This window comes from Peromyscus californicus, unplaced genomic scaffold (assembly GCF_007827085.1).
Source record: "Peromyscus californicus insignis strain IS unplaced genomic scaffold, ASM782708v3 Scaffold_9__1_contigs__length_137607984, whole genome shotgun sequence".
NCBI lineage: Eukaryota > Metazoa > Chordata > Mammalia > Rodentia > Cricetidae > Peromyscus > Peromyscus californicus.
The window spans coordinates 107,810,500-107,827,834 of NW_026294617.1; the positions used below are offsets into that span (position 1 = coordinate 107,810,500).

The 17,335-nt window shown below is 42.1% G+C and overlaps 1 protein-coding gene across 1 annotated transcript in view; it reads left to right on the plus strand.

Moving 5' to 3' along the window:
* Col25a1 (collagen type XXV alpha 1 chain) overlaps positions 1–17,335 on the plus strand; it is a 410,812-nt gene that overhangs the window by 325,349 nt on the left and 68,128 nt on the right. Inside the window, exons 13-17 of the mRNA XM_052730008.1 lie at positions 3,924–3,977; positions 6,180–6,206; positions 8,488–8,532; positions 15,663–15,695; positions 16,099–16,134. Coding sequence (XP_052585968.1) covers positions 3,924–3,977; positions 6,180–6,206; positions 8,488–8,532; positions 15,663–15,695; positions 16,099–16,134 — 195 coding nt within the window. The remainder of the gene's footprint in view (positions 1–3,923; positions 3,978–6,179; positions 6,207–8,487; positions 8,533–15,662; positions 15,696–16,098; positions 16,135–17,335) is intronic.

Sequence of the window (17,335 nt, forward strand, 5' to 3'; positions counted from 1 at the left end):
TGAGCCACCACGTGGTTGCTGGGAATTGAACTCATGTCCTCTGGAAGAGCAGCCAGTGCTCTTAACTGCTGAGCCTTTTCTCCAGCCCCCAAATAGTACAGCCTTGAAAGGAAACAACGGTTATAACACGATGAATGTGAAATTATGTCATACTAAAAACATAAAGCTATGACTCATTTTCAGTTCCCACTGATAGACAGGAAAACCACTGTGACTGAGGTAGTGGTGAGCACTATTTCAGCTAAATGACCTCCTGGCCATCAGCACTCACCTCTGTAAGAAAACTGTATCCCTTTCTATCCCTCAAGATTCAACTTTACAGTTGAGTAGCAGTAGCTGATGTGATTGTGAGAGCCTTGAGTGATCTTTTATGTTAGCATTCTCAAGAGAATTTGGTTTCAAACAAAATGAAAGTGACCAGCCATCCTGAAAAGTCAGTTCAGCTTACTTGCAGTTTAAATATGGAAGTGAGTGATGTTCCAAGGATCACCTTAAAAATTTCCATTAGCGTAGAGAAAACCCTTGGGTTAGATGTCCCCTGATGTTTTACTTTATTACTGTCCATAGAATGTCCATGGTGTTGAGAAATAGGAAAGAGATGGGTAAGCTGCCCAACAACCTTGAGACTAGTTCACACACACACCAAAAATAAATAGGAAAAAAGCCACAAAAATAATGAAAGTTGTAATGTCTAATACTGACAAAGCGGTGGATAATTTTTTTAAAAAAATGAACAAAAGGGGGCGCTGGATAGATGACTCAGCAGTTAAGAGCACTTGATGCTTTTGAAGCTTGCTTCCCAGCACCCATATGGCTGGGGGGGAGGGGAATGGGTGGACAGAGGTAGTGTTTCACATCCATCTGTAGCTCAGATCGGGGGATCTAGCACCCTCTTCTGGTATCTGTGGGTATAGGCACTCACATGGTGCACACAGATACATGCACACAAACACTCAGACACATAAAGTAAAAATTTTAAAATACAAAGAAAACTCAACCCCTTTAGAAAGCCATTTAGAAGCATGCAGTTGGTGCCTTAAAATTTTCCCAGTGTGGCTACAAAATAAATACAGGGAATTTTTCATAATTAAAAAACTTGTTAGAGCCGGGCAGTGGTGGTGCATGCCTTTAATCCCAACACTCGGGAGGCAGAGGCAGGTGGATCTCTGTGAGTTCGAGGCCAGCCTGGTCTCCAAAGTGAGTTCCAGGAAAGGTGCAAAACTACACAGAGAAACCCTATCTCGAGAAACCAAAAAAAAAAAAACTTGTTAGAAAAATATGACTGTATTTTATAGATACTTATTTTAAACAACCTGAGTATTCAGCAATGCAGAATTGAGTGAAAGATTGTCACATCTGACTTTGATAAGGCTAAACAAACTACTCATAAGACAATCATAAGTGCCCTGTAGAAACAAATCCAGTGGCATGGTGATAAAAACTCATAACATTACACTATGGGACATGCTGATAGCTGCTTAGAAATATATAACTGTGAGTTAAAAAAGACTATGGAAACAGGACAGCGTTAAAGTCATTCCCACAGAGAGAGATTATGAGTCTGGTTTCTTAGTTTCATCTTCTGTTGAAGGTTCTTTTTAGTAATAGGAACAAGAGAGAGAAAGAGTCCAGCTTTTAGTCCCTTGGGGTTCATATATTGAGGAAAACATTACACAGCCACCTAAGCGATATTTTTCTTCCCCACTTCAAATCTCAGCATGAGTTTTTCCCGGATCCAGGGCTTTAACCATGTTTTGTTGAAATGACTCTGGCTACCATGGTTATTCTTTGAAAGTCAAGCAGAGTTTACATTGTTCCCTGCAGCATCCTCTCTGTGCACTACACCATGAGTTACGATATTAGAGCATGCTGTCGCCAGGTCTTTGGAGGCAGCCTCGGTAGCCCTTTTCTGTTTGTGTAGTAAATGATGGTCCTCATTCAGGCAGATTCTGTTTCTGAGTTGTTGCCCTTTGTTGTGTCCAAACGGCATATCAAAACTTCCCCATAATGTCCTTCATTATTGAAAGTCAACTATTTTGTCATCTTATCAAAGAAACTGCAAGAGTTACAGTTACAATGTGACTTTATGCAGGATGCAGAATTTCTCCCAGCAGGTCAAGACTTCAGCAGTTACACTCCAGAACAAGAATGAAATAGTTTGTGCTAGGAGAAAGACACCACAAGCTACACAGGCCTGGGTTATCTGGTAGCTGCACATACATATCTTTTGGTAGGTTATATTTACCTCAGGTTTCTATGCCTTCTGGAAAGCCACTTGTAGATGGGATATATGAATCAAATGATGAAGAAAATATAAATCAATCTCTTCCCTCTCTCTTTCTCCCTCTCCCTCCCCCTCCCTCCTCCCCCTCCCTCCTCCCCCTCCCCCTCCCTCTCCCTCTCCCTCTCCCTCCCTCTCTCTCTCTCTCTCTCCTCTCTCTCTTTTCTTTCTCTCTTTCTCTCTCTTTCTCTTTGTCTGTCTGTCTGTCTCCACTCAGCCTCTTAGGTCAGAGTAGTGCAAATCTTGACTATTCTCCATAAATCTAGACAGAGTGCTAATTTCCTTGTCCCCTAATTTATACACCTATAAAAGAGATAAAGATAAAACTTGCCTCACAGAACTTTGTAGTAATTGAGTTAATTAATATAAGATTATAGCAATTAATAAATACTACTTTATGGCCAGTCAGAAGGTTCAACAGGTGAGGGTGATTGCCACCAAGCCTGACGACATGAGTTTGGTACCGGGAACTCATATAATAGGAGAGATCCAGTTCCCTCAAGTTGTCCTCTGACTTCTACATATATGCTGTGGTTTGCTCATGCATGCACACATACACATAGTGACATAAATAGATAAAACGTGAAAAAGAAATATTTCTTATTAATGTACATGATTTTGAATCTGAAAAAATAAAAAATGGCCCCAGGTTACTTGGGAAACAGTTTCCAAAATGAATTAAATTTGTAGTGAACCCCAAACTGCTCTTAAAATAAACATCATCTTTAAGAAATCAACAAAGAAGCAGCCTTACTTTTCTCTGTGGAAAGAAGAAAGCTGTCTAGAGGTCAATCACATGGTGAAGGACACTGGGAATGTTTCATAGATGGAAATTAAATTATGATGGACAGAAGTATGAGCCACATGGGAAAATCATAAGGGGACATGGTGTCTTTTGTTTCTGGGCACTTTGCAGGGCTTGGACTTTTTTGTTATTATTTCTGTTTCATTATCGTTTCCCATTTTGGAAAATACTCACTGGTCAGAAAGGATGGTATGTACCACCATCCTCCTGAAATGGAAGTGTTCTCTAACCCAGCAGCCATTACCTTTCTCATTAAAGCTGATCATTCAGTATGACCACGAGGACTAAGACTGGTTGTTTTAAATATTTCACAACACCACTGTAAAGCATTTTTACAAAGCCTTTTTTAACTTTTGGTCTTTTATCAAATGTGTTTTAGCAGATTAGGTGTTCAAGGATATGTATTTTCAAAATAGACGTCTGTAAATGTTACTTTAAGTTTAATAAGAAAAAATCTAAATGATTTAGTCTTTATTTAACTGAGCTGATAGATCACTTTAAAGTTCTCCACCAAGAGAGTTTATCATTGCCAAGTGACCTTTATCCTTTCAACAGATACTAATTGGATGGTACCCAGAACCATATTAGCTATTAGCCCTACTGATAACTCACTTCAGCTTTCTTAGTGGTGAAAAGACTACACAAAGAAAATCAATCCAGTTGAGTACTTTGTTCTCAAGCATGTAAAACTTTGAACCGCACTGGAGCTAATTATTCTAGTAATTACTTACTCTGTTTTTCTAGCACATTCTAGGATGGGCAGCAACACCTCTCATTATCTCCACAGTGTTCTAGGTTGGTTGGTTTTGCTTAATAATGTATACTTTCTATTTTGAGGGTGAGCCTGGATCACCTGGAGCAGCAGGGCAAAGTGGACTCCCGGGACCAAAGGTTGGTACAGATAAAGCCAAGCACAGTCGTCCACTGCATGGTTTCCACACAGTTTTAAGCTGTCACAGTTTGTTAAGCTATTCTCTGGTTGTAGCTGGGTAGACGTTTTTGTCAGTGGTATAATGCTCAGTCATAGAACTTTGTAACTAATGACTACATTATGCTTACAATTGTCGTTAACATTAGACATGCAGAAAAGAAATAGGATATGACTGTCTAAAATATTTCTTGTGGGGCTGGGGAGATGGCTAAGTAGTTAAGAGCACCTGGTGCGAGGGTTCAAATCTTGGTACCCACAGCTCATGACCCTCTGTAAGTAACTCCAGTCCCAGAGGATCCGATGCCCTCTTCTGGCCTCCAAGGATACTAGGTTCACACAGTACACAGACATACATGCAAGGAAAACACCTATAATATAATTTAAAAAAAAAATATTTCTTGTGGGATAATCAAATAGCATAAGAAAGCTCTCAAAATGACCACTGTCATTTTACCCCTTAATAAGTTGTGAAAACATAGGTCATGTTCATACTACCTCAACTGTACATATTAGCAAGCCCCACTACAGATGATGTCCCCAGAGCCATGACGGCTTTTTCTCAAGATTTGGCCACTTCAGCTTCTATACAACATGGCCAGTTAGTCAGACAAAGAACAGAATAAAGATGTGGTGTGTTTAGAATTTAAAAATGGATATAGTTTGAATTACTAAATAGGGAAAAAATGTAATGAGGATTTTTTTTGGATTGCCTGTTTTCTTGGTTTCTTGAAGAACAAATGAATCCGTTAAATCAAAAAAGATTGGTGACAGTTCAGTTTAAACCAAGCAGGCAGACAAATCCCAAACCCTTTGATGAGTGAACACCCCTTGAAGTACAAAACTCATGTCTAATCCCATCAGCTGTGCTGGTGTGAGTCTGAACCCACAGATGTCTGTCAACTGATTTTACATGTCACGCTGCTATTTAGGTACTGGGGACAGACCTAAAATGCATGGACCTGCCCCTTTTTTGTCCTGAAGAAGAAAGAAAATACTCCTTCTGGGAATCTAGCCCTCTCCTGTCTTCTCCCCTTCCTTGCACTTTACTAAGAAGCCCAATGGTGGGAGTTGATTCTTGATGAGCGCTCACAGTACTGTTCCTGTGTCGGGTGGCAATGCAGCCGTCAGGACACATGTTGAGTGGTGAAGGTCACCAGAAAAGCAGAAAGCCAGGGGGTCAGGTTGATTTCCAGAGAATGAGAAGAACTTTGTCTCCAAACTGACTTCTAGCTTGGGTTCTTTTACTTTGGTTTTCTTTTTCTCCACAATAATCTCCTTAAAACATTTTAAGCAGTCTGGTCTCATGGCAACTCTTTTTTTTTTTTTTTTTTTTTTGGTTTTTCGAGACAGGGTTTCTCTGTGTAGCTTTGCGCCTTTCCTGGAACTCACTTGGTAGTCCAGGCTGGCCTCGAACTCACAGAGATCCGCCTGGCTCTGCCTCCCGAGTGCTGGGATTAAAGGCGTGCGCCACCACCGCCCGGCTCATGGCAACTCTTACTCAAACTCCCCATCAGGAAATTTCATCGTAAGATGTATGTACTTTAAAACATCTATCCGTCCCCTGCCCTTTCCTAGAGAAAGGGGAAAATGCAATTCTCTTCAGAGAGCAGTTTCCTATTTTAATCCCTGTGTTTTCTTGGTCATCATGTCTAGTAGGAACCTCCATCACTAAGGCTGCTCCATTCTGGTATCTTGGTTACAGAACTGATGATCTTGTTGAGGAGTCAGAGTGCTGCATTGAGGGTTTATGATCATGTCCAGGATTGCAGAGCTGTACCAGGGTCAGCCCTGAAATAACTCATGCATCAGGACATGCTTTAAGACAGCTTTATGGAAGGACATGCTAACCTACCTTATTGATTTTGCATTTGCCACACTGTGTTCCCCCTTAATGTCCCAGTCCACTCCTGGGTGACCTTATCTACTGCACATGTCATTATCCTTATAGAAATAAGGACTTAAGATTAAAGTTGGTATTGGTATCTATACCCAATTCCTCTGGATATTTTTGCAACTTGTTTTCATGTAGAAACTAAGGCCAAAATAGACAATGTGCTTTATAATTCACCTAGTGCATTCAGTATGTCTTCAGTACCCTCTTTGTTTGCTACTGCTCTATTAGCTCTTCACTAATATCTCTCCATCTCTGTTTCGGTGCTCAGGGGGAGCCTGGAAAAGAAGGAGAAAAGGTAAGAATAGTTCTGCATTGTTTGTCACCTCCCTTCTCCAGAGCTACACTCCAACTGAACTAGATGCGTGAGAGGATGGATGGTGGATAGACGTACAGATGGATGGACAGGTAGTTAGAAGTGGAGATTGGGGAAGATTAATTGGCCCATCTTTCAGACTGTCAAATAGGGAAAGAGAAAATATGGTTTTATCTTCCATCTAGTTTTTGAATGGGGGCTTGGGAGGAAGGACAGGCGAGCAAACGCTGCCTGCCAGGCTCACAGTGGCTTTCGGGGACCCCTAGCCCTGTAAAAACCCATTCTGCACACTTGCCAATGCCATGCCGGTGCCTTCCTAAGCATCCACAGCTGTCTCTGCTGCTGCTGGGGACTCTGGGTCAAGGGTCAAAGGCATCCAGATGTTTACCTGCAGTGACTGGCTAAAAGTGACCCCACAAAGAATCCCCATCAAAACCAGAAAAGGCAACAGACAGAGTCGGGGTTGCGTGTTAATCCCTGTTAGATGCCTGTGGTATTCCTTGCAGGCCTGTCTTACTGGTTTTCAAACTCCTACTGTGAATGGCTCTGTTTGTACCCCAGGTTCCCTCTGCTAACTGCAGTGGTGTTTGGGTGTGTCTCTGAGTGGAGTGCTAGATACTATGATACGTTGTGATAGTCTTTCTGACAAATATCATAACCCTACTTGCAAAAGAAGTTCATCAAAAGATCAGGAAAATAGTCCTCAAATTAACTGTATTTTCCCACCTTGTAAAGCAGAAAGAAGGCAACGTTAAATTGGAAGAAGAGCAAAATAGGGGTTAAAAGGCCATTCATGAAGGGACAGTCAATCTCTTTACTTCACAACTACTCTGAGCCCCATTTCCCAATGAGGAGATTGGTGTTCTAAGGGGGTTTTCAAGCAGATTTCTAAAAAGCACATGAGTAAGCCATCTCTCAACACTGCCTTAGAGTGTGTACTCTAAAGCAGTCAGTTTAGGGTAATTAACTTGAAATTAATTAGTCATCAAATAACTGGTTCATGTAGAAATTGGGGAGAGAGGGGTAGCGATGCCAGTGCCCATCTCCAGTTCATCAGATGGGGTGCTGCCCTCGTGGCCCACTGTACACAGCCCGGGCAGGTTCAGTTCATGCTTATTTGAAATGGTAAAAGGAACTTTGGAAGGGAAAGTGAGTCTCTCTCTTCTGTCTTCTCGTTCTTGAGAAACTGCAACTGATGGTCTCTCTCTTAAATTCTGTGGAAGTGTTGAAATGATAGAAAAGTGACCTCCTCTGAAGCTAGAGAGAAGGGCAGCCCAGCACAGGAATGCCACAAACACCCAGGCACTGGGATCTCCGACAGCAAAGACTATTTTTCAGAGTGTGCTGGCATGGTTTGAAATGCTGTGTACGGTGCAGAACTTAGTTCTTACAGCTGCATAGGGTATCCTTATCCTCACGTGACCCAGGAAAAACTCAGTGCAAAGAGCATTGCTTTGCCTGCTAAGTGCCAGTGCTGGACTCCATTCTACTGAATCTGAAATCCATGACATTTCCTCTCTAGCATGCTCTAAGGCTTAAATGAAAGCATTCAGAGTTTAGCGGAGCAAAGCGCAGAGATAAAACGAAACCTTTCCCCTTTCCTCTGGCTTGTGGGTAGGAAGGAGATGTCACTGGACGAGTAGGGAAGTAACCAAAAAAGCACACATTCCCCTGACTCAGTTTACTGTGATTTGGGAGAGACAATATCTAATAAAAATATAAAAATTCCTTTTTTTTGAATGCTGCCTATGCAGCCTCAAGTAGATAAATACTCAGTCCATAGGCCTTGGAGGCCACGGCATTCACTTGGAAGCCCTGGAGCCTTTGATTGGTTTGAAGACAGGTAGAATTTATACAGCTTGTAGGGGGAAAAGAGCAGTCTTGCACAGCATGAGGAGGGCCCAGAAGTAGCAAACAGAAGTGCCATGGCATGCTGTGGGAAGTGACAGGAGAGCCCTGCTGTGGGGAACTTTAGCCAGAGGAAACGAGAGTGCAGGAGGGAAGCTGGTGTCCACATCAGCCATGAGAAGTCTAGCAGAGACGTCACCGCTTTGTGTTAACCCTGCGCTGTTTGAAGGTGCTCAGCCGTGTTCATGTAATAAAAGTAATCGTATTGGCGACAGTCGGCTGGTCAAGCTCGTGGGCTCTGTGAACATTTACAGTGGGTTGTAACAAGAGTGTGTCCAAAGGAGAATGCAAGAGAGGATGCTCTTTGCTTCAAGTCACCAGTTGATATAAGTGTATCACTTTGTCCTCTTCTCAGGGAGATGCTGGAGAAAATGGTCCCAAAGGTGACTCAGGTGAAAAGGTACGGTCTTGTGAAATACGGAAGGCGGTGTGCATGAGCACGAATATCATTGAATGGGTCTGAAGCTGGGGGATTTGGGAGACAGCCCAGAGAAACCTCTCAAGTTAGACAAACAGTTCGGTATCCGACTTCTAAAAAGTGATTCTTCCACATCCTAGCCACAGATTTAAATATTCTGAAAGCAAAATGGCCTGCCAAAAATTAGAAAATAAGTAAATTTCCAACAATAGGTCTCTCAGGCAATAACCACACTTACTCATGTGGCAGTGTGTCTTCACAGAGGCCTGAAAGGGGCGTTCCTGAGTGATTTGGCCTGCCCTAGATTTAGAAGGAAGTATGTTGGTGAGTGAGGACGAAATTGAAAAGTTTAGTCTTAAGTTACTAGCACTCGATTGCAGTGTTCACGTCAGGATCACTGGGTACCGTGGCCCTTGCATTCTGCCTTCCCCCTCCGTGGTCTTTGGAACGCTGATGAGCATTTACAGCACAGGCCTCCCTGCTCTGTCTCCGTTCCTCTCTCTCGTCCCACCAGTCCGTCATTACGGCGTTTGCTTGGGTTTGTATTTTACATCCCTGACACCATGGCACTGGAACATCAAAAGGATGTTTTCCTTCATCCATGTGATGTGCTCAGATTTGGAAAGAAAACTCTTTGAGAGGCTGAATAGAGAATCAGAGCGGATGGATTTCAGTGCAAACCAAGTACAGGAACTGATGAATGGGAGGATTATCCACTTAGGCTCACAGTTGAGAGAGAGACTGTTCCATTTTGAAAATTATGACTCTACAGATGGATAATGGTTAGTCATAAAAACATACTCATAAAATAAATAGAAGCTTATCTTTCTCCATCTCATAAATATTAATACAAATATGGCATGGAGGTAGGAACAAATTAATGTCACTAAGTAGCAACTGTTTGTATTTGAGAAACAGTTTGAATTTAGGGTAGATTCTCGGTGTCTTGAGGACCAGGGTGTCTGGGCCTCAGCACCGTTGACAGTGTGAACTGAATAATTCTTCGCTGTGGAGCTGGCAGGCAAATCCATGTGCTGTGACCTACCCTTCCATCCCTATTTCAGAACCCCTGCAGTAGCTGCATCTCTTTATCTTCCAAATGTAAATACCGAGCTGCCCTCAAGTACGACATGCAAGTATTTAATGCATGCTCCTGCCTGCTCTCAGATCAGGATTTGAACCCCTGGCTATGTGAACCCAGAGGATGATGGTCTATTTAGCTTTCATCTTTTTGTCTAAAAGCAGAGATAAGCCAGCTTGTTCTATAGATTAGTATTTTAGGCTTTGTGGGCCACATCGTGTCCAGCACAACTCCGTGGCTCTGGGATTGTAGCAGCCACAGACAGCATGCAAAAGAAACGAGTGGGGCCGTGTTCAAAAGGGATTTTGTTTCTGGTCCTGGTGACTTGGAGATTATGTAATTTGTGTGTATTTTGTAATATTATTGTTGTTTTGATTATTTTTTAACCATTTAAAAGTATAAAAGTAGGCTGGGAGGTGGTAGCGCACATCTTTAATCCCAGCACTCAGAAGGGCCAGGCGGATCTCTGTGAGTTTGAACTCAGCCTGATCTACAGAATGAGATCCAGGACAGACAGGCTCCAAAGCTATACAGAGAAACCCTGTCTCAATAAATAAATAAATAAATAAATAAATAAATAAATAAGGCCATGCTTGGCCCAGTCTTGGAAGTATCCAGCAAGACTTAACTACAGTAGCCAACCTTTGCTTAAAACAAAGGAAATACTGTACACAGAAGGCAGCTTCTTCAAACAACACAATATATCAAATTTAAACTGCACCTATGTGAATTTTAATAGAGCGTTTTATGTCTTAGAGAGTGAATATTTTTTTTAACTCCGTTTTTTGGAACATAGGCCAGTAATGGTTTCTTTACTCACACAGGTTTTGAAATTTAATTTTGTAACAGTAAAACAATGTTTTTCCTTGAAAGGACCCAAGTGTCTCAAAGGAATGTCGTTTTTGCTTTATACATAATGCAAATCAGTTACCATACGGACTCACACATCATAAACTCTCAATAAATACTAACTTTTCCTACCATGTGGAAATTGAAATCAACGACATGGTTGTTTCTCTTTTCTTTTCTTTTTTTTATCAAAAAGTTTTATTGCTCAGCTGAAATTAAGTACAAGAAATGCCTCAGTTAAAGCGGAAATCGTTTCTATAAACTTTCAATGGGTCTAAGCAGGGGATTGTAAATAGCGATCTGTAACGTGTATAATATGTAATCTGACCCACAGCATTCATCCCAAGAATGTAGTGATTGGAATATCATTTTTGATGTGTTTTTTAAACATTTCCTGCTCCTGTCTTATAATTTGTTTCCAGCATGTCGGAAACACTCTTCTTGTGGCCTTTGTCTTCAGTATGCGAAACCCATTCATCATTTTCCAACTTCGAGGGGTAAAATAAAAAAAAAAAATTTAAGCCTTTTTTCTGCTATTGATGTAGTAAATTACGTCATTGACTGATTCACTTTAATGGATTTTTTTTTTTCCTTTTGATCCAACTCAGTGCATTCGGATGGTAAAGCAATCTGAGGCTTTCCAGGCTGGTCATCTGGAAATGCTGGAAGCTATAAAACCACTGACTGGGCCAGGGCTTCTCTGTGGCCAGCAAAACAGTACACTCAGCTTAAGACTAACCTGCCAAAGACTGATTTCAATCACGTGTGAAGTTACTGTGGAAGCTTTGTATTCTAGTCTTTGGAGTGTTAATTCCACCAAACAGTGTTGGAATCGATTTCTTATCCACTGCAAGTGGATGCCTGTACAGCTCACTGAATGGTCGGACCACACTGCCGTAGCCTGTGTGGTGTTCTCTGCCGAGTCAAGAGCTCCAGCTCCACTTATTGGCACGAGTTGCCTGTCCCTTACCTTCCTTTGCTCCCATGGCCTCTGTCCCTATCCATGCATTGCCTTCTGATTTAACATCTGGAGCTCAAGTATCTTGTCTTTCACAGATATGGGACCTATTTGCCCTTACCAACCAATCTGTCTTAAACCACACCTGGAGGGCTGTGTCCAAGGACACTCTAGGGCAGTCAGCACCTGGTCCTCTCTAATCCTGCCCATGGTATTCTTTGTTTAGATGCCTGCTCTCTCTTCCCCCTCCCAGTTCCTCATCTCCATTTTCTAGCTTTGTTCAATCTTCAATCCTTTGAACCTTGGATTCACAAGTCATTTCCTAGGGAAGCTCTTTAGTCTCTTAAACTTCTCAGGTCATCCCTGTATACTTGAACAACACCCTATAATTCTGTTCCTAATACATACTGTTCTTCACTGTCATTTCTTAATTAACGGGACACTGAGCTCACTAGAAAAGGAACAAACAAACCCAAACCCATAGGATACTGTCTAGTTTCATTTCTAGATCATGCAATAAAATCCTCTTACAAAAGTAAGAAAGACGGGGTTTCTTTTTTTCAAAATTTGAAGTTAGTAGTCCATCATTGTAGGGAGGTCAAGGCGTGAAGCAGCTGGTCACATTCCCTGTGTGGTCAAGAGCAGAGAGCAATGAATTAGTGTGGGCATGCTTGCACTAGTCCAAGGCCTAGCCCATGAACTAGCCTACCTAATCTAAACAATCTTCATTGAAACTCCTTTCCCAGGTCGTTCTAACCAGCCACCACAGCTCCACCCTTGTCCATTTGACACCAAGCGCATCACTTTTAAGCTATAATCTTCCATCCTTTGTCCCCAAAGTCAAACCAAAAACTGCATAGTGCCAATCTCTTCTAGTCCTGGTGCTAATCCAGGTTCCAGGACATTGTTATAAGATAGTAAATACTGTTTGGAAAACCTTTTTTTCTTTAATCTTAAACAACTTCATATTTTCATTGAATGGCACGAAGTTTCTATAGCCTGCATTTGCTTATTCTGTCTTTATTAACATATTTTATTACTTGCTGAGTACTGTGTTTGCAAACAACCACATATAAAACCAGTTCTTAACTGAAAGTGAAAAACAGTCAAGTTGCCAGATGTGGTGACGCGCGCCTTTAATCCCAGCACTTGGGAGGCAGAGGCAAATGGATCTCTGTGAGTTCAAGGCCAGCCTGGTCTACACTGTCTTAAAAACAAAACAAAACAGCAAAGTCAAGTTTATTTACCTCACAGAACTTCTCCATCTGTGGCTTAGCCCACTGACTATTGAAGCTAGGCATGTACACCAGCCCCAGCTGGGAGGCTGTTTCCTGCTTTAATCCTGTGTTCACTTGTACTTTGGGGACAGGGTTATAAACATCCCCTGCTCCATTTCAGCTACTTGGAACATTGTCCTATCCAGCAGTGGCCTTGCTCTTAAAAGTTATAGAAATTCCTGGAGATTTCACAGTTCTGCATCTTTTAAAAAGAGAATACAGATATGACTATGAGTTGTCCATCAAATGAAGCCTCCCTGATTTCCACAAGTAAAGCATCCTTTCACTGTTGGGCTTTCCTTCCCATCTACTTTCTCTGAGGACAAAATCCAGTCTGTCTTCTCATGTAGGAGGTTAGCCAAACACTCTTGTATTCACTACAAGTGGTTAGTACAAGAACCACCTTTAATGTACACGTTTTCTCTAGCCTTTAGGACCCATTGTCAAAACGATACAGTCCAGCAGTCCTTTTCTCAGTCGGATAAGAAGAGCAAACGTGGAGGTACAGTTGGGGAAGCTCGAAGTTCACTTCACTGGAGCTCCTTCAGCTTCCTCATCACTGTGTGGAAGTGGCAATGCCTTCCCTGCATGGGAAACAAGGCAGAAGGAGCGTCGTCACAAAGTCAAGTTGTCTTTAGTACTACAAAGGTCGTGTTATCCAAAACATTGCAAACTGGTTCATTAATGTTGAGGGCTCCCAGACTTAGTTTAGTAGAAACAGAAACAAATATTATTTTCTTCACCGCATTTATTTCACCCCTCATTTGGAACTCATTTGAATGGGAATGGTTGGGAAGGGAAGGATCATTCATCCAAGAGTTCGCTGCTTTGTTTAGCCACACTTTAATTTTTCCTTGGGTAATGGCAATTACAGATGTCAAAGTCACGTGTGCACTTCTTTCCCCAACAAACTAAATTGACTATTTCCTTCTCTTTCCTAAGCTCGGGTGTCCCCCTTCCTAAAGGTCTCTCTTCATTTTGATCCTTGACTGCTGACCTGACTAAAACATGGTCTTATAGACAGTCAGTCACTCATTCACCACGTGTGTGTTAAGCATATCCTGTGATCGGGATGCAGGCAGAGTCAGTTCTCCTGCAGCTGGCTGTCTGCCGACAGGACAGGTGAATGTGCAGGCCATGCCCACAGCAATCACAACACAAGCAGTGCCCGACACAAGCAAAGCATGAAGCTACAGTAGGTGTGCTCCTGGGGGGGGCCCCGGGGGGAGGTGAATTGGTGAACGGTTCCTTGAGGCAAAGCCATGTAAACCAAGACCTAAAGCAAGAGAAGCGCCATCCGTGGGAAGATGTGAGTGGAAATGAGGAAAGGAGCCATGTGCCAGTCAATGCACAGGGACCTGAGGCCTCTGTCTGTGTGTGTGTCTCTAAAAGAGATTGACGAGCAGCTTCTGGACTTTAGAACAAGGGAACAGACCCCTGGAAATGCTTGAGTATTTGTACAGATGACAGCGCTTAGCGAGTCTCAACTCTGGCCTCCCCCTTCAGTTTTCTTGACAGTCTCAAATGTCCCCCCTCCTTTTCTATGTCTTTGCGTGTTCCTAGGATGGAGAGACTAGAGCGAGATTGAGAATCTAGGCCTTTTGCTGCCTCGTTTACAAATGAGTGACAGTCTTACCTCTTCTCCATGTTCCTGTCTGTACTGGTCCTATCCTTAGGATAGTGTGTTTTTAGGAGTGGAGTCATCCTCCATGAAATCTGGATAAACACTGTCTTTGAAAAAGCCAGACTCCCCCTGAAAAGCCATCTCTTCCCCACCTCTATGTCAGAACTAACATCCTGGGAATTGCAGATAAAAAAAAACCTTTTGTAACCTGTTAACTTAGCAGACCACTGCCTTCCACCAACCCCAGAGCTAAGGATGTCATCAGATAGAACCCGAGGCCTTTAGAAAAGCTTCCCCCATCTGGCTGGAACCACCTCTCTGATGTACCCACCAATATATTTTAAACTTATCTTGACATATGACTTTCTTTGCTCTGTAAAACTATAAAGCTTCAGGAAACTGCTTCCATTTTGAAACATGAAATTTTGGGCACCCTAAATCTGTACTCCTGGACCATGGTCACTCAAAATGGCTCCAGAATAAACTATCTCTTGATCTCTTTAAAAAGTTAAAAGTAGGCCGGGCAGTGGTGGTGCACGCCTTTAATCCCAGCACTCGGGAGGCAGAGCCAGGCGGATCTCTGTGAGTTCGAGGCCAGTCTGGGCTACCAAGTGAGTTCCAGGAGAGGCGCAAAGCTACACAGAGAAACCCTGTCTCGAAAAACCAAAAAAAAAAAAGTTAAAAGTCGGATTCTATCTGAAGACTTTTTTAGCCCCTCCGTGTATTCCCATTACCCACATGTCATTCATCATCCTGTGACCTGCCGGTGGTTGAGTTATGGTACAGTGAGGGTAACACAGGAAAAGGCATGCTCATGCTTCATGATGGTGACAAACTGGTCTGCAGCATGACTTTTGCAATGCAACATCACTAACCTTTGACTTCATCTGTTGAACCTTGACCTTCCAAAGACCAAGAAGGGCAGGAACTCCCTGTAAATAGCCAGTGACATTAATAAATCCCAGAAGCTAAGGAAACCAGAAGATTCAAATCCCTCAGTTACAATTCATTGCTTCAGAATATATATTTAGCATCTTATTAAGGGAATGGCTTCATGTTTGTATATTCTTAGTTCAAGAAATATAGTCTTTTCATGTTTTGTATTCAGAGTAAATCCATGATTTCAGGCAGGGCATGGTTTCTCTTACATGCTGTTGTCGTATAGTGGCTGGGTCTATTGATGTACAAAGTGCTGTGGGGCATGGGTAGGCTCATTGGGCATATGTAGAGTCCCTCTGGGCATCCATGTGGGTAATGGCTGCCTGGGGACTTGCATTGTTTTCTCAATACTTGTGGCATAATCTCTCCTGGGTTTCATTTTAGGGTGACCCTGGATCGTCTGCTGCAGGAATTAAGGTAACTATAGCCTTGCACATTATGCCATGGGAATCATGGCTTTGACTTTATGGGCCTCTCTTGTCTCTTCACTTTAGCAGCATTGATGGTTACAGCTCTGGTCCAATTCTCTGGCAACAGCTTCCAAACACAACAGGGAAATCCCAGGCAGTCTGAGTAGGAGGGCTTACGTTCTCTTCCATGTTTCTTTGGTTTCCAAGAAATATATCTATATGTGAGTTCTAGGTACATTCACAGCAGTTTCCATATGTGTAGTGGAGTAGAGAGTAAGAAAATGACATCCACAAAAATGTATGTAATCAAGTAGGCAGTTGAATCATTACTGCAAAACTGCTCAAAGCTCTAGTGTTTTTCAAAATTTCTTCTAAGACTGCCCTTGTTATCTTTGCTTTTCTTTGGCCAGGGAGAACCTGGAGAATCTGGTCGTCCAGGACAAAAGGTAATATCTCTCTGTCTTAGGTATGTTCTTTGCACCTCTCCGTGATCAGTATTTCACGTCATTGGCATCTAATATGGAAACATTGATTGCACCGTGGTATAGCTTCCATGCTTTGCATAATGTTACTGGTTGCTTTCCATTTTAAAAGGTCCTGATGCTGAGGATAGCGAAGTATGAAAACAAACTCTGTATATATGTATACATATACATTTGAAACTAACAAATCTCAGTCGAATTGGAATGCCAGCTAGTTGCCTTGCATGCTTAAAGGTAATCTGTATTTTCTGTGTTTCGTGGGAAGACATAAGTATATACTAAACAATCTCAATGGAGAATGATGGACAGTTCTTTTAAAATATACCTCTACCTCCATTCATTTGCCTGCTAACTTGTATGTGACTCTAACCTGTGTTGTGAATGTTGCCTTATGGAAACTGAATTCGTTTAAAGAACTAAATTTTAATTAGCGACTCTAGCCATACCACTTTCACTAACTGATCTGTGGGTACATTAAATTTACCATTTGTACTTCTTCACTGAATGTTTGTACTCGTTTTTCATCTGAGTCTAAGGCAGGAAACAAATGTTGTCATTTTCTCAGCTGAGCACCTGGGTCTCAATGCCCAGTCTAGCCAAACCTCACATAACAAATTGCAGTTAACAAGAAAATGTGAATTCCATAGGACAAATTCCTTAAAACCATAGTCTTTCCTTTGCCCAGTGGTAGCTGATGTTATAGGCAGAATATGAATTAGGACATAGAACATACCTCATTAGCAGAGTGAGAAAGATAGTAAATCCTATTGCAGTGGATTGGAACCCAATGTTGAGAGTTTGCTGTATTGTCATTGTTCTTGACGTCATCGCTTGACGTCATCGAGAGAGCTTGGGATGGAAGTAACTTCTGAGAAAGTTTTCATGTTAACGTTTCTCTAATTTAATGGCAAATATTTTTCTCTGGAAACTGAGAGTCTCAGAGTATTGATTCATCAGCTCAGCTCCAGGTGAGACAAGAGCCCAGCACAGCTCTTTAACCCTTCCTGTTCTGATCCATCTCTTGGTCTTCGGGTCCCAAGTTTAACTCAAGACTCCACACAAAATATTTTAAATAAATGAGTTGTAGTAACCCCCTCTTCCTCCTCTTCCCAGTTAATCTAGAGCAACATCGCTCGCAGCTCTTTGCTGGTAGCAGATGTATACG